The sequence below is a fragment of the Scyliorhinus torazame genome, chromosome 11 (genome assembly GCF_047496885.1).
Source record: "Scyliorhinus torazame isolate Kashiwa2021f chromosome 11, sScyTor2.1, whole genome shotgun sequence".
Taxonomy (NCBI): Eukaryota; Metazoa; Chordata; class Chondrichthyes; order Carcharhiniformes; family Scyliorhinidae; genus Scyliorhinus; species Scyliorhinus torazame.
This window is the reverse complement of record NC_092717.1, coordinates 69,623,278-69,651,277: the sequence shown is the minus strand read 5'-3', so window position 1 is coordinate 69,651,277 and position 28,000 is coordinate 69,623,278. Positions and strand designations below refer to the sequence as shown.

Sequence of the window (28,000 nt, the reverse complement as noted above, 5' to 3'; positions counted from 1 at the left end):
GGTCATGGAACATCTTTTAAAGTGGACTGCAACACATGCTCATGTTTTGCTGGGGAACTAATCTGTTCAAACCGTCAGTGTTTGAGTGAATACAGTTCTCGGCTAGATCGGAGTATGTTCACAGGTCAGACTTTTCATAAGTTCATTATACTCTTAAAAGTTGGAACACAAGATAAAATAATTTATTACCATGAAGATTTTCTTCGATATTCTATGCAGAAATATCCACTTAAATGTCGTTATGCGACCCCAAATGTTGTTTTTCATGACAGTAACTTTTTACAGTTAATAATTATGCAGTGTCACGGTATGGGAGGCGCTGAAGGTAGTAGTTAGAGGGGAGCTGATTTCAGTACGGGCTCAAAGGGAGAAGGTGGATCGGCCAGAGATGGATAGGCTGGGTAGGGAGATACTCCAGGTGGATAGAAGATATTTGGAAGCCTCGATGGCGGGGCTGTTGAAGGAGCAGCAGAAGCTGCAAATGGAGTTAGGTCTGATATCCACAGGGAAGGTGAGAGGGGCAATATATGAGTGTGGGGAGAAGGCCAGTAGGATACTAGCACACCAGCTCAGGAAAAGGGAGGCAGATAGGAAGAGTGAAGGACAGAGGGGGGGAAACACTGTTTTGGACCCTGCGGGGGTGAATGGGCTGTTCAAATAATTTTACAGCCGGTTGTATGAGTCGGAGCTCCCAGCTGGGGTGGAGGGGGTGAGGCAATTCTTGGAGGGTTTGGAGTTTCCGAAGGTGGAGGGATTGGGTGGTGCTGCTGACCGCCAGCCAAACAGGATTCTATGGTGGGCGATCAGGGAAGCAAAGGCAAGGGCGTCTGCCCTCCTCCCCAGGAATAGATCTGGATGGTCTAAAACCCCGAAGACCGCCACTTTCGGGCATGGCTCCACCCTCACCCCCACCACTTTGGACATTGCCTCGAAGAAGGCTGTCCAGTATACATAAATTAAATTTGACCTGGTTAGTTGAACAAATGAAGGAGGATTTTCGGAGGTGGAACATGCTCCCGGTGTCGCTGGCGGGGAGGGTACAGACCGTAAAGATGATGGTTCTCCCAAGAAATTTCCACTGACTCCCTATTTTTATACCAAAGGTATTTTTTAAGAGGATTAATGTGGTGATCTCTGGGTTTGGGCGGGTAAAAGCCCGCGAATAAGGAAAGTGCTGTTGGAGCGGGGCCGAGGTTGTTGCTAACTTTTGCCTTAGTTTAATTGCTCTGTTTTATCACCTTTGCTCTTGAGTCGCCAGGTATCTTTATGATACCACCACGTGGTTCAAGTCCGAGTAATGATCAATAATCCAATACACCGATTAGTAAGATTTAAATCAAAGCACATTTATTATACACAGTAATCGCTACTCATGCACAAATTCTACGTCTAAGCTACTTCTACAGCTAACAGGCCAATACTTAACTTGGAACTGGCCCACCAGGTCAGGGAAACAAATGGCCTTTCGTTCGGGTTCTGAGCCTGCGGGATTCGAAGTTGGTACAGATTGGTAGCTAGGAGCGCCTATCTCGTAGCGAGCGTTGAAGTAAGACTTACTGGATATCGGCAGCGGCTGAACCGGTCACTGTCAAGGGTTGGTTTGCGTTGCTGAGTGACCCGGTCAAGAAGAACGATTTGAACTTGGGCTTAATTCTTATAGTCCCCAGGGGCTTCCCGCCTTTCGGGGCGGACCCTGCACCTGGTTCCAAGTGATTGGACTTTGCCCCAATCACTTTGTTCGATTTTCTCCAATGCTGGAGCGGTTCCCCGATCGATGGGCGATCTTGAGGTGGCCGTTCACCTCCTTTTGTGTCGGCTTCTGCTGGCGCCGAAGAGTCTGGTTTTGCTTTATGTGTCTAAATGTTGCTCTTGTTCCTGGGATTGCTCATTAATATGCAGATGGCTGGTGTTTTGTTATGCTAATGATTGCTGGTATCGATCTTGTCTGGCCTTTCCAGAGGTAAATACACACTCAACCTGCAGCTGCTCGTTTGTGTCCTGTTGGCTGACTTTCCCATCAGCCTTTGCCATTCACCATTTTAAATCAGGAGTTACCCAATTTAAATCGGGAGTTAGTCATTTTAACTGGCTACAAGGTGGGGGGGTGGGGTTGGCCCTGCCGAACTTTAGGAACTATTACTGGGCAGCAAACATAGCCATGATCAGGAAGTGGGGTCGGTGAGGGAATGGGTAGAGGCGGCATCATATAGGGGCACAAGTTTAGGAGTACTGGTAACAGCACCTCTGCAATTCTCGCTGGCTTGTTACTGCACAAGTCCGGTGGTAGTGGCGGCTCTGAGAGTTCGGTGGCAGTGGCGTAAGCATATGGGAGTGGAGGGAGCATCGGTGTGGACTCCCATTTGTGGCAATGACCGGTTTGCCGCGGGGAGGCTGGATGGGGGGTTTCGGAGGTGGCAGAGAGCAGGGATTGAGAGGCTGGGGGAATCTATCTATTGATGGGAGCTTTCCCTGTTTGGAGGATTTGGAGGGGAGGCTCGAATTGCCTGGAGGGAATGGGTTTTGTTATCTGCAGGTGAGGGATTTTGTTCAAGAGCAGGTTTCAACTTCTACCGCCATTGGGGATCATGATAAGGTAGTTTCTAGACAGGGGTGAGGGATGGGGAGGTTTTGGAAATGTATAAAGAAATTATGGAGTGGAAGGGAACCCAGATAGGTGTGTTAAAGCGTAAATGGGAGGATGAGTTGGGAAAGGAGTTAGAGGTGGGTCTGTGGGAGGATACCCTGAGCAGAGTCGACACATCCTCATCATGTGCCGGGCTCAGCCTGATACAATTAAAGGTGGTTCACCGGGCACACATGACAGTGGCCCGGATGAGCAGGTTCTTTGGGGTAGAGGACAGGTGTGTGAGGTGTGTAGGAGGGCCCGCAAACCATGTCCACATGTTTTGGGCATGTCCAAAGCTTAGGGGATTTTGACAGGGATTTGCCGATGTCATGTCCACAGTGCTAAAAACGAGGGTGGTGTCGAGTCCGGAGGTGGCGATTTTTGGAGTGTCGGAAGACCCAGGAGTCCAGGGGACGAGGAGCCTTTCCCTCCTTGGTAGCCCGGAGACAGATCTTATTATCGTGGAGGGACTCGGAGCCCCCGAAATCGGGGGTATGGGTTAGCGACATGGCTGGGTTTCTCAGGCTTGAGAAAATTAAATTCGCCCTGAGAGGATCAGTGTTCGGGTTCGTTCGAAGATGGCAGATGTTTATTGACTTCTTCGGGGAAAACTAAACTGTTAGCAGATACAATAAGGGTTAGGGAATAAGGGGGGGGCAGGTGGGGTTAGTTTAGTTTAGACGGGAACAGCGAGAAGAGATGGAGGGACTTGGGAATTGTGTGTATAAGCCATGTTGTCGGGGTATGTTGGTGGTTGGGGGGGATGTTACGCACTGAATTATGTTTGTATTTGTATCTTTTGTTGTTATAAAACCATAAATGCCTTCATAAAATGTTTGTTAAAAAAAATAATAATGCAGTGTCATTGCAAAAATTAAAATAATTTAAATGCTAGGTTCTAAAGGTGATAACTCTCCAGGTATGCACTTTAAGTGGGAAGCTTGTCTTGATGTCAGTGCATGTTGCAGTCACAGGTGCCCTCGTGCAATTTTCAATCAACTTACCAAAAACCAGTAAAGTTCTCAAAGACTGAAAAGGGAATTTTCTCCAGCTGTGAAGAGAAACTGAAACTAGTCCCACTTCCTGGGCGGGATTTATCCCTACCCAGCGGGGTGGGGGTTTCCGGCCTAATTGAGTGGCGGGAACCACTCCAGCCACGGGCCGCCCCTAAGGTGCAGAATTCTCCGCACCTTTAGTGGCCAAGCCCTCACCTTGAGGGGCTAGGCCTGTGCCGGAGTGGTTTCCGCTTCACCGGCTGGCGGGAAAGGCCTTTGGCGCCGAAAGGTCTTCACCGGGCGACGCATGCGCGGGAGCATCAGCGGCCGCTCACAGCATCCCCGCGCATGCGCAGGGGAGGGGATCTCTTCTGCCTCCGCCATAGTGGAGACCATGGCGAAGGTGGAAGAAAAAGAGTGCCCCCATGGCACAGGCCTGCCCGTGGATTGGTGGGCCACGATCGCAGGCCAGGCCACCGTGGGGACATCCCTTGGGGCCAGATCCCCCCCCCCAAGGACCCCAGAGCCTGCCCGCGCCGCCTTGTCCCGCAGTTCAAAAGGAGGTTTAATCCACACCGGCGGGCGAGGGTTGACAGCTGCGGGACTTCGGCCCATCGCGGGCCGTAGAATCGCCGGGGGTGGGCCTGCCGACCGGCGCGATTCCCATCGACCGGCACGGCGCGATTCCCGCCCCCGTCGAATCTGTGGTGGCGGAGAATTCGGGACGCGGTGGGGGCGGGATTCACGCCAGGCCCTGACGATTCGCCCCCTGTCTTTCCCCAAAACTCTAAATTTTATGTTGTCTATTTTAACCCCTGTTTATGAAAATGACAACTTTGTTTCAGGTTGTAGACTTCAGGAGTGTCCCTACCACCTTCTAGTTGGCTGGTCCATCTGGACTTGATTGGTCTCCTTTATTTGGAATTGGGGTGCAGCATTTACATCCTGGTACTTACTCCCCAAACCAAGGAAGATTGTAAATTTGTGGCTAAAAACTGTGTTGTTTTTCCACCATTTCATCTGTCAGCAAACCAGGATATTCCATTTGGACTGGCTGAATTTTTTTTTGAAGTAATGTGCCTTTTAGGAACAGAGCATCTTCTTCAGTGAAGTCAAATTACTTTATTTTTGCAGCTCACCATATGTTATCTGTCTCCACAAAAAGGATTTCTTATCGGGCCCCACCTTTCCTTTAACTATGATAGTTTATAAGTTACATTGGTGTTCCTCCCATTTTATGTTATTTGCTCATTTTTCTCATTCTGCCTTTACCCCGTATTTCCTTCTTAAATTCTCCTCTGCACTTTGTGTTCTGTTAGGTTCATTGAGCATAACTCTCTCTGTGTCATTTAAATTACAATTTATTTGGTTATCCATGGAGAGCTAGCATTGTATGCCTGTCCTCATAGGAGTGTCTAGTTTGCACTTAACTATCTCTTTGGTGGCTTCTCACTGCTAATTGTGGTTTTGGCTGATAATCTTTGTTTCCGTTCCACCTGGGCCAGATTCATTACAACTCACTGAAATTAGCCAACTTCTGGTTAAGTTATCTTCACCTTTGTAGTTTTTTATTCTTTCCCCCAACTATGCTAAATCTAATGATATTGAGATCACTGTTTCTCAATTACTATCTGCGAGACATACTGAACTTTCTCCACTTCATTCTCCATAATTAGATGCAGCATGTTTTTCTTCATCATTAGATTGAAAATAGTCCATATTAATCTCTAATCTATATTTGGATAATTTAGTCCTAACCTATTGCTACTCTATTGTTTTCACATCTTTCTGAAATGTATCTGCAGATTTGCTCCTTCATCTTCTTCCCACTAATTGATGATCTACCTTGCATTGGGCCCTTCTGCCCCAGAACTGGCCCCAAATTGTCTCAGTCATCCATTAATGAAGTTGATTTCATACAAGATAATTACCTCACTGGAAATAAAACCCTGCCATCTCCAGCAATGTCAGACAATTGTAGTGAAATTATGAAAGTTGAAAATGTATCAAATACATAATGATATATAGGAATACATGACTCTACATACTCCTGTTGGGAAAATTACAATTTTTACCAAACGGGTGTCCACCGAGTCAGAATCTCAGACTTCCGAGATTAAAAAAACACTGAAACCTCAGGCTGACAACGAAGTCCCTAAGCCGCAAGTATCAAAGCAATATACAGCAGGAATGCTCCAAGCTGATGGCAAACCAAAAAAAGACTGCTTTAAAACAAAATGACTTGACTGTATGTAATGCTGATACTGTGAAACTATGAGGATGAATTTGAGTGTTAGAACATAAATTAAAACCTCAATAAAGAAGCTCTTGTGAGAAAGAAGTTGAGCAAAGTTTGCACTGATTGAGGAAAATAATTTAAGAATTTGTGAATTGACTTTTTTTTTAAACTCAGAATCTTTTGACTAATCATCCACGTGACCTTAATGTGATTTTTAAAGCGGCGAAGGAGAACTGTAATCCTGCATTTAAACAGGAGGAAAACGATTCTTTTTGACTTGGGCAATAAAAAACCTTCAGCTGTGAAAGAGACTGGAGATTGTAGTTAAACTAAGTGGTTCACAGATTGTTTCAAAGTCAACGTCAAGTCAACACCCTGTTGAAGAAGAACAACAGGATACACTGAACCCACATGAGAAGAGGAGTTCTGACAGAGAATTCAGTCTTGATTTACAACTTACACCTAATGGATTTGAAAATCATGGATTATCAGCAAGTAACAATGTGTTTCTTAACACTTTTTAACGAATGACATAGAAACACTATGAAATTTACTCGACGTGGGAAAGGAAAATTACAAAAAAAGGGAAATAACCAGAAGGAAAATTAATTTAACTGGGAAGACTGGGTGACCAAATCTCGAAGAAAATTAATGGATAACCTGCCACGAAAGTCTGTGTGTGGGGAGCGGGAGAAGGGTGTTGAGAGCGGGGAGGAGGTTACAGCTGTGAGACCATAACAACAAGAAGAGAGTGGGTACTGCCCACGGGTGATTTTCTTTTTCAGTGTTTTTATTGGCATTTCATTATTTACATTTGTGAATACAGAACATACTGGGAAAAACATGGTAATGTAGTAACAGAGAAAGGCATAACAATAAACTGACGTAAAACACAGAGAATGGAAAAAAAGAAAAAAACAAACACATGGGGGAAATTTAAAGGTTAGAATCATAGAAGTTTACAGCATGGAAACAGGCCCTTCGGCCCAACCAGTCCATGCCACCCAGTTTTTACCATTAAGCTAGTCCCAGTTGCCCGCACTTGGCCCATAACCCTCTATACCCATCTTACCCATGTAACTATCTAAATGCTTTTTAAAAGACACAATTGTACCCGCCTCTACTACTACCTCTGGCAGCACATGGAGACATGGAACAAATTGTCCCGGCACCATGCAACCCAGAACAACGACAGGAGTAAGATAAAAATAAAGCTCAGTCAGTCATCCTGACTGGTTGATACAGGGCAAACATTATCATGCTACGAGATAGACTGTTCAATTGCACAATGTGGCAACAAATGTTGCTTCTACTGTATGTAGTAAATTGATGGTTAGAGTGTTTACAGTGTTATATTTTGGATAGTATTTTGAAAACTCATTACTTTGGTGAAGACTTTTTGTCTTTTGGGTGCAGATGATTATCAGGAATGTGGATGTTAACGAGATTAACAGTGAACTTGAGATGAAAATAAAATAACAGAAAAGTAACAACGCTAGCAGGCACCTAGAGGAATAACGATATACGATTTGACCAGCATCAATATTAACAGGAGTGATGACGTCCGGGTGTGGCGATGACCAGCTGAGTTGCACGTTTCGGCAGCTCCCGGTGAAACGGACTTTTGGGCTCTTGATAGGAGCCCCAATGGCAATTTTGACGGCTAAAAACACTGTGCGGTAAACCAGAAGGGAATCCCCCCTGGATACGGATGAAAAAAGGAGAAAGTGGCCGGATTGCAGTGGATCCTTTAGAACAGCGGCAAGGAAGGCAAGCAAAAACCAAGATGGCGTCGGAAGGTGGCAGTTTAACATGGGGCCCTGAACAACAAGAGTTCTTGAAATGCTGTGTGGAAGAGCTCAAAAAGGAAATGAAGAAAGAGCTGTTGGCCCCGATACTACAGGCGATCGAACGGCTAAAGGAGGAACAAAAGACCCAGGAGCGGGAACTTCGGGTCGTGAAGGCAAAGGCAGCAGAGAATGAGGACGACATACAGGGCCTGGTGGTGAAGACGGAGATGCATGAGGCACATCAGAAACGATGTGTGGAAAGGTTGGAGGCACTGGAGAACAACGCAAGGAGGAACAACCTGAGGATTCTTGGTCTTCCTGAAGGTGCGGAGGGAGCGGACGTCGGGGCATATGTGAGCACGATGCTGCACTCGTTAATGGGAGCGGAGGCCCCGGCGGGTCCGTTGGAGGTGGAGGGAGCATACCGAGTGATGGCGCGAGGACCGAGAGCAGGAGAAATTCCCAGAGCCATAGTGGTGAGATTCCTCCGTTTTAAGGATAGAGAAATGGTCCTTAGATGGGCAAAGAAAACTCGGAGCAGTAAATGGGAGAACGCGGTGATCCGCGTTTATCAAGACTGGAGTGCGGAGGTGGCGAGAAGGAGGGCGAGCTTTAATCGGGCCAAGGCGGTGCTTCATAAAAAGAAGATAAAATTTGGAATGCTGCAACCGGCAAGACTGTGGGTCACATATCGAGGGAGGCACCACTACTTTGAGACGGCGGATGAAGCGTGGACTTTTATTGTGGAAGAAAAACTGGAATGAGCGGGTTATTAAAAAGAACGTTTGAACAAAGTGGTGGGGCGAATGTGGGGGGCGAAGAGGGGGGTTAAAAAGGGGGGAAAGAGGAGTTTTATGTACTAATCCTGCGATGTGGTAACTTTTCTCTCTTCCACAGGTGGTGATGGGGGGAGGAGGGGAGGTGGAGGAGATGGGGCGTTGGCCATTGGGGGCGGGGCCAAGGGAGAAGCGCGGGCTTGGTTCCCGCGCTATGATAATCATGGCGGGAATAGAGAAGCAGGAAGGAGGGGGCGTCGCACGGTGCGAGCCGAGGTCACGGGGGGACGCTGAGGTCGGCCAGAGTTTGCTGACTTCTGGGAGCAACATGGGGGCAGTAATTACGCTAGCGGGGGATCTAGCGGGGGGGGGGGGGGTGGGAGGGGGGAATTACTGGGTTGCTGCTGCTGGGGAGAGGGGGGAGCTGGTATGGGCGGGGGGGCACCGCCTGGGGGAGATACGGCTGCGTGGGAACCGGGTGAGGAGCTGAAAAAAGGGGATGGCTAATCGACAAGGGGGGGGGGTGGTAGGAAGCCCCCCAACCCGGCTGATCACGTTGGACGTGAGAGTGCTGAACGGGCCGATAAAGAGGGCACGGGTACTCGCACACCTTAAGAAACTTAAGGCAGATGTGGTTATGTTACAGGAAACGCACCTGAAACTGATAGACCAGGTTAGGCTACGCAAAGGATGGGTGGGGCAGGTGTTCCATTCGGGGCTAGATGCGAAAAACAGGGGGGTGGCTATATTAGTGGGGAAGCGGGTAATGTTCGAGGCAAAGACTATAGTGGCAGATACGTGATGGTGAGTGGCAAACTACAGGGGGAGACGGTGGTTTTGGTAAACATATATGCCCCGAACTGGGATGATGCCAATTTTATGAGGCGGATGCTAGGACGCATTCCGGACCTAGAGATGGGAAAGCTGATAATGGGGGGAGATTTTAATACGGTGTTGGAACCAGGGCTGGATAGGTCGAAGTCCAGGACTGGAAGGAGGCCGGCAGCAGCCAAGGTACTTAAAGATTTTATGGAGCAGATGGGAGGTGTAGACCCGTGGAGATTTAGCAGACCTAGGAGTAAGGAGTTCTCGTTTTTCTCCTATGTCCATAAAGTCTACTCGCGAATAGACTTTTTTGTGCTGGGAAGGGCGTTGATCCCGAAGGTGAGGGGAACGGAGTATACGGCTATAGCCATTTCGGATCACGCTCCACACTGGGTAGACTTGGAGATAGGGGAGGAAACAGGAGGGCGCCCACCCTGGAGAATGGACATGGGACTAATGGCAGATGAGGGGGTGTGTCTAAGGGTGAGGGGGTGCATTGAAAAGTACTTGGAACTCAATGATAATGGGGAGGTCCAGGTGGGAGTGGTCTGGGAGGCGCTGAAGGCGGTGGTTAGAGGGGAGCTGATATCAATAAGGGCACATAAAGGGAAGCAGGAGAGTAAGGAACGGGAGCGGTTGCTGCAAGAACTTTTGAGGGTGGACAGACAATATGCGGAAGCACCGGAGGAGGGACTGTACAGGGAAAGGCAAAGGCTACATGTAGAATTTGACTTGCTGACTACAGGCACTGCAGAGGCACAATGGAGGAAGGCACAGGGTGTACAGTACGAATATGGGGAGAAGGCGAGCAGGTTGCTGGCACACCAATTGAGGAAAAGGGGAGCAGCGAGGGAAATAGGGGGAGTGAGGGATGAGGAAGGAGAGATGGAGCGGGGAGAGTGAATGGAGTGTTCAAGACATTTTATAAAAAATTATATGAAGCTCAACCCCCGGATGGGAGGGAGAGAATGATGGGCTTTTTGGATCGGCTGGAATTTCCCAAGGTGGAAGAGCAGGAAAGGGTGGGACTGGGAGCACAGATCGAGGTAGAAGAAGTGGTGAAAGGAATTAGGAGCATGCAGGCGGGAAAGGCCCCGGGACCGGATGGATTCCCAGTCGAATTCTATAGAAAATATGTGGACTTGCTCGCCCCGGTATTGACGAGGACCTTTAATGAGGCAAAGGAAAGGGGACAACTGCCCCCGACTATGTCTGAAGCAACGATATCGCTTCTCTTAAAGAAGGAAAAGGACCCGCTACAATGCGGGTCCTATAGACCTATTTCCCTCCTAAATGTAGATGCCAAGATCCTGGCCAAGGTAATGGCAATGAGAATAGAGGAATGTGTCCCGGGGGTGGTCCACGAGGACCAAACTGGGTTTGTGAAGGGGAGACAGCTGAACACGAATATACGGAGGCTGTTAGGGGTAATGATGATGCCCCCACCAGAGGGGGAAACGGAGATAGTAGTGGCGATGGATGCCGAGAAAGCATTTGATAGAGTGGAGAGGGATTATTTGTGGGAGGTGTTGAGGAGATTTGGTTTTGGAGAGGGGTATGTTAGATGGGTGCAGCTGTTGTATAGGGCCCCGATGGCGAGCGTGGTCACGAATGGACGGGGATCTGCATATTTTCGGCTCCATAGAGGGACAAGGCAGGGATGCCCTCTGTCCCCATTATTGTTTGCACTGGCGATTGAGCCCCTGGCGATAGCGTTGAGGGGTTCCAAGAAGTGGAGGGGAATACTTAGAGGAGGAGAAGAACACCGGGTATCTTTGTATGTGGACGATTTGTTACTATATGTGGCAGACCCGGCGGAGGGGATGCCAGAAATAATGCGGATACTTGGGGAGTTTGGGGATTTTTCAGGGTATAAATTGAACATGGGGAAAAGTGAGTTGTTTGTGGTGCATCCAGGGGAGCAGAGTAGAGAAATAGAGGACCTACCGTTGAGGAAGGTAACAAGGGACTTTCGTTACCTGGGGATCCAGATAGCCAAGAATTGGGGCGCATTGCATAGGTTAAATTTAACGCGGTTAGTGGAACAAATGGAGGGGGATTTCAAGAGATGGGATATGGTATCCCTGTCACTGGCAGGGAGGGTGCAGGCGGTTAAGATGGTGGTCCTCCAGAGATTCCTCTTTGTGTTTCAGTGCCTCCCGGTGGTGATCACGAAGGCTTTTTTAAAAAGGATTGAAAAGAGCATCATGGGTTGTATGTGGGCCGGGAAGACCCCGAGAGTGAGGAAGGGATTCTTACAGCGTAGCAGGGATAGGGGGGTGCTGGCACTACTGAGCCTAAGTGAGTATTATTGGGCCGCTAATATTTCAATGGTGAGTAAGTGGATGGGAGAGGAGGAGGGAGCGGCGTGGAAGAGATTAGAGAGGGCGTCCTGTAGGGGGACTAGCCTACAGGCTATGGTGACAGCCCCATTGCCGTTCTCACCGAGGAACTGCACCACAAGCCCGGTGGTGGTGGCTACACTGAAGATTTGGGGACAGTGGAGACGGCATAGGGGAAAGACTGGAGCTTTGGGGGGGGTCCCCGATAAGAAACAACCATAGGTTTGCCCCGGGGGGAATGGATGGGGGATATGGAATGTGGCAAAGAGCAGGAATAACGCAACTGAAAGATCTGTTTGTGGATGGGAAGTTCGCGAGTCTGGGAGCGCTGACCGAGAAATATGGGTTGCCCCAAGGGAATGCATTCAGGTATATGCAACTGAGGGCTTTTGCGAGGCAACAGGTGAGGGAATTCCCGCAGCTCTCGACACAAGAGGTGCAGGACAGAGTGATCTCAAAGACATGGGTGGGGGATGGTAAGGTGTCAGATATATATAGGGAAATGAGGGACGAAGGGGAGACTATGGTAGATGAACTAAAAGGGAAATGGGAAGAAGAGCTGGGCGAGGAGATCGAGGAGGGGCTGTGGGCAGATGCCCTAAGCAGGGTAAACTCGTCGTCCTCGTGTGCCAGGCTAAGCCTGATTCAGTTTAAGGTATTACACAGGGCGCATATGACTGGAGCACGGCTCAGTAAATTTTTTGGGGTGGAGGATAGGTGTGCGAGGTGCTCGAGAAGCCCAGCGAATCATACCCATATGTTTTGGTCATGCCCGGCACTACAGGGGTTTTGGATGGGGGTGACAAAGGTGCTTTCAAAAGTAGTGGGGGTCCGGGTCGAACCAAGCTGGGGGTTGGCTATATTTGGGGTTGCACAAGAGCCGGGAGTGCAGGAGGCGAGAGAGGCCGATGTTTTGGCCTTTGCGTCCCTAGTAGCCCGGCGCAAGATATTGCTAATGTGGAAAGAAGCCAAGCCCCCGGGGGTGGAGACCTGGATAAATGACATGGCAGGGTTTATAAAGCTAGAGCGGATTAAGTTCGTTCTAAGGGGGTCGGCTCAAGGGTTCACCAGGCGGTGGCAACCGTTCGTCGAATACCTCGCAGAAAGATAGATGGAATGGAAAAAAGAAGGCAGCAGCAGCAGCCCAGGATCGGGGAGGGGGGGGGAGGAGGAACCAGAAGGACTCTCAGGGTTGTTAATATATACTGTATAATATGTATAGGTCGTTGCTACAGATAATTATATATTGGACTGTTAAATTATATTTTTGGAGAGTGTTACTTGTGATAAGGCAGTTGCCAATTAGGGTTAGTTTTCATTTTTGTTATTTATTATTTATTAATTTTCTGTTTATAAAATAGGTCATTGTTATTTGTGTTGTTATAATATTGTGTAAAGGATGCACAATGTACTGTGTTGGTTGACCAAAAATTTTCAATAAAATATTTTTTAAAAATTAAAAAAAAATATTAACAGGAGTCTGGAGACAGAGGTGCGAAAGGCCATATCAGAAACATTGTTTACCAGAGATCAATGAGGCTATACAAATAGTCAATTCTAAAGGCAAGGAATTTGAGCGAGGTAGACAGCAGAATCCACAGAGGGGAATATCAGAGAGACTGAACCATATAACTGCTAGCACCATCATTGGGGAAGGAGGCTAGATCTCCATGCGACAGCCAGACAGGCTAGTTCCATCTATGATTCGATCCACGGGAGGCCTGTTCCAGCTAACATTTAGAGCCGCAGCAGATTGTAGATATTCTCCCTCAAAAAGCGCAGTTTTATGTCTTCACAGATACAGAGATGTTTTCCCAGACTTGGTCACCTAAGTGCTATTATGTGGTAACTAGTAACTGAATTTGACCTACAGGATCCCAACAATGCAGAAGGAGGCCATTTGGCCCATCGAGTCTGCACCGAGCCTCTGAAAGAGCACCCTACCTAGGCCAACACCCCCCGTCCCTGTAACCCCACCTAACATAGAACATACAGTGCAGAAGGAGGCCATTCGGCCCATCAAGTCTGCACCGATCCACTTAAGCCTTCACTTCCACCCTATCCCCGTAACTCAATAACCCCTCCTAACCTTTTTTTGTGGTCACTACGGGCAATTTATTATGGGCAATCCACCTAACCTGCATCTTTGGACTGTGGGGGGAAACCGGAGCACCCGGAGGAAGCCCACACACACACTGGAAGGAAGTGCAAACTCCACACAGATTCCACCACGGCCGGAATTGGACCCAGGTCCCTGGCGCTGTGAGGCAGCAATGCTAATTACTGTGCCACCATGCTGCCCCTATAGAGTTATTGAAACTGGATGTTGCTTGGGAAACGGGGTGTCTCAGTGAATTCAGGGAACATGGGTATATTTTGGGAACAAGTAGTATTTAGTTATTCGTATACATAAGTGTTACTCAAATGCATAAGTGTCATAATGTAATCTTTTGTCATGTGGTTTTTAATTTTACTTTAATAAATATTCTTTATTAATTGTTTTCATAATGACTGGACTGGTTCCTCACTGGGTTATACATAGTTTCTCACATTATTCCAAACAAAAATACACTACTAAGAACCAGTGTTTAAAGTTATCCTTCAGGGTTTTGTGACACTCTTACAGGTAACATCAGCGGGGTTCTTACCATGATACAAATATGAAGTTTTAAAATTATGTTTTGGGGCTGTCTCTTTAATTCAGTAAAATGGAGGAATGAAGTGGATCATGTGAACTGTTCAGAATTCTAAATGACAACTAGCTGAGTGGTTTGGTTGTTAAAGGTTAAAAGGGGACCTTGTTATACTTGGTAGAGGGTGAAATATTATCAGACCTGCAAACAATGACCAGGATAGATAGCTCTGCTGATAATGAATAGATTAAGCTTCCAAGACCCAATGGTAACTAAGAAGATAGATGAGGGCAGTGCAATTGACGTTGTCGACCTGGACCTTAGCAAGGCCTTTGACAAGGTACTGCATGGTAGGTTGTTACATCAGGTTAAATCTCACAGGATCCAGAGTGAGGTAGCCAATTGGATACAAAATTGGGTTGACGACAAAAGTGGTTGTAGATGGTTGTTTTTCAAACTGGAGGCCTGTGACCAGCGGTGTGCCTCAGGGATCAGTGCTGGGTCCACTGTTATTTTTTATTTTTTAATGATTTGGATGAGAATTTGGGAGGCATGGTTAGTAAGTTTGCAGATGACATAGTGGACAATTGGATAGTCAGAGGCTTTTTCCCAGGGTAGAGGCGTCAATTACTAGGGGGCATAGTTTTAAGGTGTGAGGGGCAAGGTTTAGAGGAGATGTACGAGGTAAGTTTTTTTTTTTTTTTTTTTTTTTTTTTTTTACACAGAGGGTAGTGGGTGCTTGGAACTCACTGCCAGAGGAGGTGGTGGAAGCAGGGACGATAGGGACATTTAAGGGGCATCTTGACAAATACATGAATAGGATGGGAATAGAGGGATACGGTCCCCGTAAGTGTAGAAGATTTATAGTTTAGACGGGCAGCATGGTCGGCACAGGCTTGGAGGGCCGAAGGGCCTGTTCCTGTGCTGTACTTTTCTTTGTTCTTTGAAGAAGTTTATCGAGGATTGCAACGGGATGTTGACCAAATGGGCCGATGAATGGCAAATGGAGTTTAATTTGGATAAATGTGAGGTGATGCATTTTGATAGAATGAATCGGGGAAGAACCTACTCAGTTAACGGTAGGGAGTTGGGCAGAGTTACAGAACAAAGAGATCTAGGAGTACAGGTTCATAGCACCTTGAAAGTGGAGTTACAGATGGACAGGGTGGTGAAGAAGGCATTCGGCAAGCTTGGTTTCATTGGTCAAACATTGAATAAAGGAGTTGGGATGTTTTGTTGAAGTTGTACAAGATATTAGTACGGCCACATTTGGAATACTGTGTTCAGTTCTGGTCACCCTATTATAGAAAGGATATTATTAAACTAGAAAGAGTGCAGAAAAGATTTACTAGGATGCAACCGGGACTTGATGGTTTGAGTTATAAGGAGAGGCTGGGATTTTTATCCCTGGAGTTTAGGAGGCTTAGGGGTATATAGTGGTCTATAAAATAATGAGGGACATACATATGGTAGATAGTCAACATCATTTCCAAAGGTGAGGGTGTCTAAAACTAGAGGGCATAGGTTTAAAGGTGAGACATACAAAAAGGTCCAGAGGGGCAATGTTTTCACACAGAGGGTAGCGAGTGGAACGAACTGCCAGACGCAGTAGTAGAGGCGGGTACAATTTTGTCTTTTCAAATGCATTTCAACTGTTACATGGGCAAGTTGGGTATGGAGGGATATGGGCCAAATGTGGGGAATTGGGAATAGCTTAGCGGTAAAAACTGGGCGGCATGGACAAGTTGGGCTGAAGGGCCTGGTTTCATGCTGTAAGTTTTGATGACTCTATGACCCAGGGACGTGTTAGGAATGTCAGGTTTTATAATCCATTATGCTATAAACTGTCTTATTTAATTTTAAGATAGAATAGAGGTGGAAGTTTAAAGGGTAATTCATCAGCATTTCCACCTTGATATAAAGCCCATATGATTCACCTTGCTTTGAGAAAGGAAGAGTCCACAGGAAGTCAATACAGGTCAGGTTTTTAAATTTACCTTAAAAATCACTACCTGGTCAGTCGTTTAGCTGCTGTTGTATAAAGAGTCAAAAGTTCTACTCCTCACAAACACCTTTATTTTCCTTCAACACAACTCTGTACAAAAACTCGATCAAAGTCTACCAGTATCCATCAGGGGCTGATTTAGCACCGGGCTAAATCGCAGGCCAGCAGCATGGTTCAATTCCTGTTCCAGCCTCCCCGAACAGGCGTCGGAATGTGGTGACTTGGGGCTTTTCACAGTAACTTCATTTGAAGCCTACTTGTGACAATAAGCGATTTTCATTTTCATTTCATTTTCATCACATGCCTCAAAGGCCACCTGAAGCTTCTTTACATATCAGTGTCAATTACTGGATACTTAACATAAATGAGACATTTAATTGGAATGTCTCTTCACCCATTCCTTAACAGTCTCCCATTCCTTGGGAGAAAAAAAATAATTTGGTGAAAACAAAATTACAAGAAACTCAAAAACACACACAATTTCTCCCCTTTTTTTTCAAGTTTGGAAGGAAAAAAAACAAAGTCACAGAAACAGTCACCCTTCATTAACAATGTCCAAAAGTTTCTGTGAACTAGCCCCACTTTTCGTAAAACAGTCGGACAATTGATAGCTACTGTCGACCCATTTAATTTTTGCTATCTCCCCTCTGTCCAACATTTGCTTCAAACTTGCGATGTCTATCCTTAATCTTTTCTCATTGACACTTTTTGCAGAGTGCACATTTTCCCACAGGGATTTATTGTCAATGTGACACTAAATGGGTATATTACCCAAATCCCCTAATCCCAAAATTTCTGTCAATATCTGATTTATATAAAATGCCATATTCACCGCCTCGACAAGGCTTAACGGATCAGCAGCCAAAGTGCTTTTGACCACTCTCCTTATTTTCTTTGTTTCCCACACAAGAGGGCAACATTTACCATTGTTCTCCAAAAGGAAAATTATAAAACCTCCTGCGCTTGAAACCCCAGCACATAAATTTGCATAAGACGCATCACTATAAACTATGAGTTTCATTTGTCTATGGTCACCTACAACCGGGACCTCAAAACACACTCCTGCATTTTTAGTTTGACCAACGCTTTATTTGCTCTTATTATGTCTTCCATTTTGGGATCATTCATTTTTGTACTCCACTCTAAGACATCAAAACTAACATCCAGTCTAGTCTGTCTACCTAATCAATTCAGTTGCTCAATTAAACTTCGCAGTTGCTCTTTTTCCATCATTGAAACCACTGCGTCTTTTTGTGAAACCCGATCACGACTAATTGCTGATTAGTCAGCAATAATGGCGGATTAGTCAGCAATAATGGCTGATTAGTCAGCAATAATGGCTGATGCTCTCCAAGTGAGATTGCTGACGTAAAGTTGCCCCTAACTTAGTCTGTCCGATTTCCAGTCCAATATATTTAAATGCACCGGAAGCCTGACTTCCAACCCTGAATTCTTTCCTCAAACCAGAGATTACAATAGCTTCGAAATCTCTAGTCCCACCGCACAAAAAAATCATCGACATGCATCATAAAGATGCCAGAAAGATTTCCTTTATAGTGCCAGTAAAACATTGCCGGATCTGCTTTCAACTGGCAACAGCCTAACTTTAACAAAACTGACCTGACCAAAAAATACCAGACTCTAGACACATCATTTAATCCATATACACATTTGTTCAACTTCCAGAGTACCCCTTCTGTGGAGAACGGGGGTCCTCTTCAGGAGAACAGCGAAAAATGTCTCTCTGAAGCTGATGTCCTTGGGCTGGTTTAGCATACTGGGCTAAATCGCTGGCTTTTAACGCATTCCAAGGCAGGCCAGCAGCAAGGTTCAATTCCCGTACCAGCCTCCCCGAACAGGTGCCGGAATGTGGTGACTAGGGGCTTTTCACAGTAACTTCATTTGAAGCCTACTTGTGAAAATAAGCGATTTCATTCATTTCATGTCCCTGCAAAAAAGCAGCTTTTATATCTATAGATTTGCATTCCTATGCCTTTGTGGCTAATAGAGCCAAGAAGATTAAAATAACCTTTCCTGCCGTAGGTGAATCTACCCTTAAATCTTGATTTTCTTCAAATCTCCTTGCCACAAGCCTGGCCTTTGCCTTATAAGTTCCATCCGGAAGAACCTTTTCCGTGCAAATCCATCTGTGGGATTAGAACTCGCTGTCCCCTATCTGGTACTTCCGTGTATACCCCAAATTCACTCCACTATGCAGTTTTTGCTGTTTGGCATCTTTTATAACTTTTTCATCTAATTTATTGGAAGCGACCAAAATCTCATGTGCATGTGGGCTTCAACTCCTAGTAGTATTTATAGTCTTACCCATGTTACGAGACCTTGATAAACTACATCCCCTGTCCCGCCTGGTATCTTGTTCTATACTGCTACTGCTTGATCTTTCCCTTCTGCTGTGGGATGTCCTTTCAATAGTTATCAACCTTTTCCAGCGGACATGTTCACTATCCGATGTACTATCTGAACTGGCACTGCATTTCTGTGCCTTTCGTTTTTGAACGTCAATTTCCCAATCCATTGTCTTGACACCCTCCGCTGAATGCTGTACATTCAACCAATGTTTATACTTTCCAGTGGCCTTCCCAGCTCTACTAATAACAGTTGCATCCTTCCATTGACTAGACCCTTCAGGCAAGTATGTCACTTTTGTACCAACATTTGGCAGTTGTCCTTTCAGAAAAATGGCCTGTTCTAATTCATCAGAAGTATTGTGTTCCTCTACAGAAACCCTGTCTATATCAGTTAACTGGTCCCCATAGTTCTGTAACACATACATACCAGATGACCCTGGTTCCTGATCATGTCTGTCGAAATTTGAAAATTTGTAATCTGTACCCATTATCCTTGATGAATGTACCCTAATAGTTTGATTGCCATGTTGCAAAATAATTGTTTTGCCACTTATGCCTATGATCTTCCGTGGGCCTTTCCATTCATTAAAAATGTCTCTCTTATAGTATATTATATCTCCTTGCTGAAAGACGGTATTTGGTGGCCGTACATTATGCCCTAAAGCTCTGCTAATTCTTTCAGAGACTTCTGCTTCCATAAAAGCTTTTCTACTGCTTATGCAATGCATTTAAATCATAGTCCCTTCCCAAGCTGGAGGCTGGTCATCCAAAATGGACAGAATTTTAGGATTTCTACCAAACACTAATTGATAGGGACTATAGCCCCCAACCATCTGTAATGAATTCTTTGCATGTACCGCCCATGCTAAAGCTGAATTTAACTTGCAGGTTGATCTGTCTGCCAAAATTTTCAAGGGCATGTCATCTATTACGGCGTGGTTTCTTTCACACACACCATTACTAAATGGGCTTTCTGCAGCAGTATTCATAACTGTGATATTCATGGTTTCACACATATCCCTAAACTCATCATTAGCAAATTCTCCCCCATTGTCCGCAAGGAATTTTGCTGATGGGCCCATTCCTGTCCCTATCCATTTTTCCACGATTTGATCCAGAATTACTCTCTTTTCTTTACTTCGTACAATAGTTGATTGACTAAATATGGTTGCTAAATCTACAAAATAAATATATTGTTCGCTTTATCCCAGATCTTAAGATCCATGGCCACAATATCGTTAAAATCACTGACCAAAGGTAGGATTACTATCGGTCGTGATGGTGTCCTTCTGTATTTCCTACAAACTTCACAGCGATCACTAACCTGTTCTATCAGCTTAGTATAGTCTTCATCCCTTATCCCTGCATTTTCGGTCTCCGAGGAGACGGATGCGCAAATTGTGTATACAGTTTTAATACAACAAGCTTTTTATCAGCTAAATTCCCATTTCCAACTGCCATTAACAAATCCTTAACAACTGCACCTGAAATATTATTTGTCAGTATTGGAATGCAATAGTGTCCCGACTGTGTAAACTGTAAGGCCACATTCTTTCCAAAAACTGTTGCCTTATCCTGTTGGTAGTGTATCGTCCATAGTCTGCTTTATTGCTGACTGTCCTACTTGGGTCGTCAGAGCCATAGGAATCGAATGATTCCCCAGAAACTTTTTTTAAGGCCTCTGTCATCTGATCGAATAAGGTATCCTTATACGCAAACTGAACTGTCAAAACCAGGAGCCTATCCACGCTGCTCACTCTAGCACAGTCCAGTAATTTTAATGCCAAAACAGATTGTGGAAATCCCTGGCTGTGTTTCTGCAGCCTTTTATATAGTCTGCTAAATTCCATTATATAGTCTTCAATGGAGAAATCCTCCGTTTTCCAGAATCTATCAAAATCTGACCAGGCTCCATTCCACTTAACAAGTCATCCTTTTGATAAATCTTATCTATATAACGTAATAGAGTCTCCAGACCTTCTTCTGAGTCTAACTCTTCCAATTCCAGCTCAGAAAACACTTTGCTTTGGATTTTACTGGCATAAGGTAGAGAAAGAGCCAATGCCATACCTTGTTTCCTCTTTTCCAAGCCAGTTACCTTAATTCACATAACAACTGCTCTTCTCCATTGGTCGTACGATCCCCTTTCAGAAAATAAGGTGGGATAGTCATATCCGGCCATCTTTATCCTTGGTTCAGCCATTATATATACTTTTTTTTTTCTCACTCACTCCTTGGTTGGGTCTGGAAAAGTTGTATCTTTCAACCCTTCACATTTGCACAGCAACCATCCTCTGCTACCACTGTCAGCCGTTTAGCCGCTGTTGTATAAAGAGTCCAAAGTTCTACTCCTTACAAGCACCTTTATTTTCCTTTAACACAACTCTGGACAAAAACTCTATCATCACATCACATGCCTCAAAGGCCACCTGAAGCTTCTTTACATATCAGTGTCAATTACTGGATACTTAACATAAATGAGACATTTAATTGGAATGTCTCTTAGCCCATTCCTTAACATACCTCACTGTTTTGGTCTACAAGAATCAGAGAGAGAGAGCCGAGAGAAAGAGACAGCGGTTCACCTTGCAAGAATGCAGGTGGAAATTCACGCTTGGATTGAAGAGAGCGAGCTTGTGAGGATTTAAACAGAACAGAGAGATACACCTAGCTTAGGCTAGTGGAAGGGATTTCCAGGGTAACCCTTACCATGAAAGCCAGTTCGGGATTAAAAGTTTGCAGGCTGCAAAAAAGAAAAGAAAGGAAGCAAGCCCTTGGGAATTAACAATCACGTTGGGCTGGTTCCAGGAGGATAGAATGACTACTTAAGGGACAAAATAAAGTACAGATGTCAAAGGAGATTTTCAATCACATTAAAGCATTCACCAGGGAATTTTTCTCTAGTTTAGAGTATAGTTTAGTGTTTAGTCAAAGTTGTTTTTAATTTATTACAGTTAAACTCAAACTTGAAATCTTGTCGTGCAGTTCCTTTAAGTTGGTCGCTAGAAATCTGAATTTGTTTTGAAAATTTATCGGTCTCTTAGGGGATCATAATAGATGCTTGGGTTGGTTTGAGGTGGAACTGCTTGGATCAGTTTCATGGTGCGTTGAAGTTGTCTCCTGCATCCAAGGAATGTGCAAAATGAATGAGCAATCCAGTAGATTGGAAGCAGTGAGCAATTTATTTTTAATGGAAAGTAGTTTTTCATATCATCATTTGATCAATTGCAGGTAGCATTGTGATCAAACTAGGCTCCAGCCCAGTTTTTATAACAAGTATGGTTATTTAATAGTATACAAACACAGTTATATGGGAAGGATTTCATAGTAGTAATTTCATTTCAGGTGCAGTTATAAACTTAAAGTTCACACTAATGATTTATGAACCCCCTCAGTGAGAGCTCTGCCTTGTCGATGGTATGTGATAGCTGCCATTTTTATTACATATACTCATTATTAACCGTAATCATCAACTAATTAAACTTTATTAGTTTTGTCACAGCCATCACAACGGTGCCATGTTTTCCATTCAGCTAACCTGCATGGCTGAAAACTGGGGGTGACAATCTGTTCTGTGTCAGTAAGCAAGTAGAAAAATAATGGGCGCGATTCTCCGCTCCCGCAACTAAGTGCCCACGTCGTCGTGAACGCTGTCGAGGTTCACGACGGCGCGAAACGGCCCCGACCTCGACCGATTCAGGGCCCGAAAATGGGCTAGGATCGGGGCCGCGAGAAACTCGGGGGGGGGGGGGGGGGGTCGCGAAAGCAGCATCGTCAGCGCGCGCCGGGCATTGGCACCACGTAAAGGCGGCGCCGCTTAAATGACACGGCCAGCGCGGCGTAACTGGCGTCACCCGCGCATGCGTGGTTGCCGTCTTCCCCGAGGCCGCCCCGCAAGAAGATGTCGGATGGATCTTGCGGGGCGCGGAGGAAAGGAGGTCCTCCTTCAGAGAGGCCGGCCCGCCGATCGGTGGGTACCGATCGGGGCCAGACCCCTTTTGAGTCCTACCCCGGTTAAAGAGCCCCCCTTGTCCCCCACAGGCCGCCCCCCCAGCGTTCCCGCACTGTTCCCGCCGGCAGCGACCAGGCGTGGATGGCGCTGGCGGGTAGCCGGCGTTTTGGGCAGGTCGCTCGGCCCATCCGGGCCGCAGAATAGCGGGTGTAGCGGAGAATCGCCATTTTGGGTGTCCTGGGCGATTCTCCGGCCTGCGCCACGCAGAACTCGACGGGGCCATTCTCGCCGCTTGTCGGACCGGCGTCGCGGGGAAAAATGGCGCGCCGGGGATTCTCCCAACCGGCGCGGTCGCGGAGAATCGCGCCCAATATGTTTGGACAAGTGCCTTTCTGTAACAAGCATGAAGATTTAGAACCAAGATGTTCATCAAATAAACTGTCTAAATTCTTTTATAGGTCTTCCCTGTAACTGCGCTGACCAGTTTGTACCAGTCTGTGCCCACAACGGACGCACCTATCCAAGCGCTTGTGTTGCACGATGTGTTGGAATGCAAGACAATCGGTTTGAATTTGGGCCCTGTAAATCCAAAGATCCATGCACTTCAAATCCATGTTCCAAAAGTCAAAGGTACCAACATTTTTTTGATGATTTGGCTTGCGTTCAAATTAATTACAGCACTCAGAATCTTCCATGGGCCTTCGGCAACTGATTGGTATGGTTTGTAATATTCTTTACAGCCGCCATTCGGATATATGCATGTACAACGGTTTACATAGCTACTACTTTGTGTTTAGTCATTTTGGTCACCTAATTCTACCTGATTACCAGGCTCAAATGAAATTGCGTGAGTATTCTGTGTGATCAGGAATAATTATGCAAGGGTTTTCCTCAGACGGGCTAAGACAGCCGTAAGCTTTGTCACCAATAGTGGGGCAAAGGAAGGGAGAAATGCATTGAAACTTGAGTTAGAGGAATGGAAAGGATATCTAGGGATAAAGAAAATTGCAGGGAAAGAATGGGGACATGGCCGAAAGGGATTCATTTTTGTATTTGAAGCATTGAGAGCCAAGGAATGCCAGTAGTGATGGGATGTGGCAGTTGCTGTGCATGGAGAATGGGAATCCAACAAGGCGAATGTTAGACCATTGAAGCCATTCAGTGCATAATGCATGTAAAAGGATTTCATTGTTGGTTGCTAGAGATCGGAAGTAAAAACAGAAGCGCTGGAAAATCTTATAAGCTCTGGCAGTGTCTCTGGAGAGAGAAACAGAGTTCACGTTTCACGTCCAATATGACTTTTCTTCGGAACTCAAGGGAGCAGGTGTGACAGGGCAAAGTTTGTGGACTGAATTTTTCTCTCGTCAGCAACCTTTAAGCAGCTGAAGGAAGGATGAACAGCTGCCAACAGACTTTTTGTGGGGTTATCAGTGAAAATTTTGTCTAATTTTTAGTGTCATTTCTATTGTGGCACCCTGTACAGGAGATATGTTGCATTTGCGAACATGTGTGAATATGAGGTTGGATGCTCATCTTGGAATCAAATGTGATAACAGGTTTGTCTTAATCTCAGACTGTTGCCAGGGAGAAGGATAGAGCCTGTAGCTCGGAAGTGGAGCAGAGGCAGAAAATAATGGTTTCAGTCTTCCCAAAACAAAATCAAAGCTGATTTTTGTCTATCAGAAAGAAAGCAAGAAAAAAAACTTGTATCTTATATCGTGCCTCAGTTCCTCATAATGTCTTACAATACCTCAAACCAGTAAAAGAGTAGTCACTATTGTAATGTAGCAAACTTTGTTTATTATTTCCCAGTTTCCACAAATAACAATTTAATAAATGACCAGATAATCACTTCCATTGCTGAAGGAAAACTGCTGACCAGCACATAGATGAGAGAACTGCCCTGTCCTTTTCTGAGTATTGGTAAAGTAGTTTTACATCGCTTAAAAGGGCAAATGTGGCCTCATTCAAAGGTCAGCATCTTTGTCAATGCAGTGCCCCCTCAGTGCTAAAATGAAGGATAATCCTAGGTTACCTGCTCCCTGGAGCAGGACTCAAACCTTGACCTTCTGAATTGGGTGAGTGTGTGGAACTATTGAACTAAGGCTGACACTTTAGATTGAAATTAATCTTCCAGATGGTCTGTATGTGCATTTTTACATCAGTTTTTCAGTAGACCGAACAATCACTGTGAGTCTTTAAAAATTCAAAAATGGTGCACATGGAATATTCCATCAGTACAGGAGAGTGACTGCAGCCTTGCTCACAAGTATCAAAGCTATATGGAATTTCTTTTTGTAATCACCTGCAATTTCATTTGACAAATTACTTTTGTTTTTCTCAAATTGTAAAATCCTGTGCTTTCCAAAATTGTTTAAATTTTGTTTTCAAAAGGTGTATTGCAAAGCCAAAGGTTTGTCTCACGAGCATTGCTTTGTTCGAATGTGACCAGTTCGAGTGTATCTCAAAATCAATGAATTGTGAGCTGCTTCCAGCTGAACCTGTTTGTGATACAGAAAATGTGGAATACTCCAATCGGTGTGCCTTGTACCAAAGATCCAAATCTCTGTCCTACATGGGGCCTTGCCAGGTATGAATACACTAATTTCACGCTGTACTGATCCATGGATTATCTTTGCAATCATTAGATCTGAACATTTGAGGGTTAATTCCACAATCCTGCGTTTCTACAAAGTTATCTACTGAGAGCAAGGGTTGCAAAATTCACCATGAGTCAGTTTGTAGTTCTAATGCACCCTGAACTTGAAGTTATTAATGCACTGTGATGACTGCAGTAGGAAACTTGGTCCTTGCCAGTTTGGTGGGACTACTTCGAGAAGCTCTGCACTTAACCTTCTTCATGGGGGTCCATCTTCATGGGGGTCCATTGTATGTTTGGACACCAGAGGTGGGATTGGCCAAAATTCTAGTCGATGAGTTAATTAAATCTTGCCTCTTTTGCTGACATTTTCTGGAAAGTAGGCTACATACAAACAGCCTCCCCTTGGGCCCAATCTAGATCAAAACCAGTGGAATCATGTAGCTGCAACCAAGTCCAACCCCAATTTTCATTCCATTCCTGCCTGACTCCATTGCAGCCTCAGTATGTTAGGAACTCTTGTTACTTCAGATTTTAATATTCCATCAAACTTCTATAGTTTGTGTTATATATACTTTGTCAACTTGATTGAGTTTATTCATTTTAAATTCAGTTTGCATGTGTTTAATCAGAGATTGTCATGCCTGTTACTTTTGCATTCTTATCATAGCCCTTTCTAAATGAATTGCACAAGACTGCCTGGTATTTACACTGTCAGGGAAAAAACAGGTTTGTTATATGCCTCTAATTGAGTTCATCAAATGGATACAGGAGCATAAGAAATAGGAACTGGGATAGGTCATTTTGCATTTCAAGCCTACTCGTAACATTCAACATAATAGCTGATCTTCTATCTCAACTTCACCTTCCCATAATGTCCCCATATTCCTTAATTTCCTTGGTACCCAAAAATCTATCAATGTTTCTCTTTTTTTTTAATATATTTTATTGAAAATGTTTTCCCAAACAATTTTTCCCCTCTTACAAAACAAACGTAACAATACAGAAATTTTTAACAATACACAAATAACAAAACCCCATTATCTTTTGACCTTAACTAAACTAAACCCCCCACCCCCCTCCCTCCCCCTCACCCCTGGGCTGCTGCTGCTGGTCATCTGTCTTCCCTCTAACGTTCCCCTAGGTAGTCGAGAAATGGCTGCCACCGCCTGGTGAACCCTTGAGCCGATCCTCTCAGGGCAAACTTTATCTGCTCCAATTTAATGAACCCTGCCATATCATTTACCCAGGCCTCCAGTCCGGGGGGTTTCGCCTCCTTCCACATGAGTAGGATCCTGCGCCGGGCTACTAGGGACGCAAAGGCCACAACGTCGGCCTCTTTCGCCTCCTGCACTCCCGGCTCATCCGCAACTCCAAATAGAGCTAACCCCCAGCCTGGTTTGACCCGGGCCTTCACCACCTTCGAAATCACTCCCGTCACTCCCTTCCAATACCCTTCCAGTGCTGGGCACGCCCAAAACATATGTGCGTGGTTTGCCGGGCTCCCGCCACACCTCCCACATTTGTCCTCCACTCCAAAGAACCTGCTCAATCTTGTTCCCGTTATGTGTGCTCTATGTAGCACCTTAAATTGAATCAGGCTAAGCATGGCGCATGAGGAAGAGGAATTTACCCTGCTTAGGGCATCAGCCCACATACCCTCCTCTATGTCCTCCCCTAGTTCTTCTTCCCACTTTCCTTTTAGTTCGCCCACCGATTCCTCCCCCTCTTTCCTCATCTCTCGGTAAATCTCTGACATCTTGCCCTTTCCGACCCACACCCCTGAAAGCACTCTGTCCTGTATCCCCTGCGTCGGAAGCAACGGAAATTCCCTCACCTGTTGTCTAGTAAACGCCCTCACCTGCATATATCTCAAGAAATTTCCCCGGGGCAACTTATACTTTTCCTCCAATGCTCCCAAGCTCGCAAAAGTCCCATCTATAAATAAATCTCCCACCCTCCTAATTCCCAACTGGTACCAGCTCTGAAATCCTCCATCCATTCTTCCTGGGGCGAACCTATGATTGTTCCTGATTGGGGACCCCACCAGGGCTCCCCGCACCCCTCTCTGTCGCCTCCACTGACCCCAGATATTCAAAGTTGCCGCCACCACCGGGTTCGTGGTAAACTTTTTAGGTGAGAGCGGTAGTGGCGCCGTCACCAGCGCCTCTAAACTCGTCCCTTTACAGGACTTTCTCTCCAGTCTTTTCCACGCCGTTCCCTCACCCTCCATCATCCATTTACGTATCATTGCCACATTGGCGACCCAGTAGTAATCGCCCAAATTCGGTAGTGCCAATCCTCCTCTGTCCCTACTATGCTGAAGGAACCCCCTCCTTACTCTCGGCACTTTCCCTGCCCACACGAAGCTCGTGATGCTCCTGTCTATTTTATTAAAAAAGGTCTTGGTAATTAGTATAGGGAGACATTGAAATACAAATAAGAACCTCGGGAGGACCATCATCTTAATTGCCTGCACCCTGCCTGCCAGCGACAGAGGCTGCATGTCCCACCTCTTAAAGTCCTCCTCCATTTGTTCTACCAGCCGTGTCAGATTAAGTCTGTGCAAGGTTCCCCAGCTCCTAGCGATCTGAATCCCCAGGTATCGGAAGTTCCTTTGCACTTTCCTTAGAGGCAGGCCTTCTATCTCTCTACTCTGGTCCCCTGGATGTATCACAAATAATTCACTCTTCCCCATGTTTAGCCTATACCCCGAGAAATCCCCAAACTCCCTCAACATTCACATAACCTCTATCATCCCCCCGCTGGGTCCGACACGTATAACAATAGGTCATCTGCGTATAACGAGACTCGGTGTTCTTCTCCCCCTCTAATCACCCCTCTCCATT

General features: G+C 45.6%; 1 protein-coding gene across 2 annotated transcripts in view; it reads left to right on the top strand.

Moving 5' to 3' along the window:
• LOC140385329 (reversion-inducing cysteine-rich protein with Kazal motifs-like) overlaps positions 1–28,000 on the top strand; it is a 378,566-nt gene that overhangs the window by 329,279 nt on the left and 21,287 nt on the right. For both annotated transcript variants that reach the window (XM_072467391.1, XM_072467390.1), the window contains 3 exons: positions 2–124; positions 23,011–23,182; positions 24,947–25,142. In XM_072467391.1, coding sequence (XP_072323492.1) covers positions 2–124; positions 23,011–23,182; positions 24,947–25,142 — 491 coding nt within the window. The remainder of the gene's footprint in view (position 1; positions 125–23,010; positions 23,183–24,946; positions 25,143–28,000) is intronic.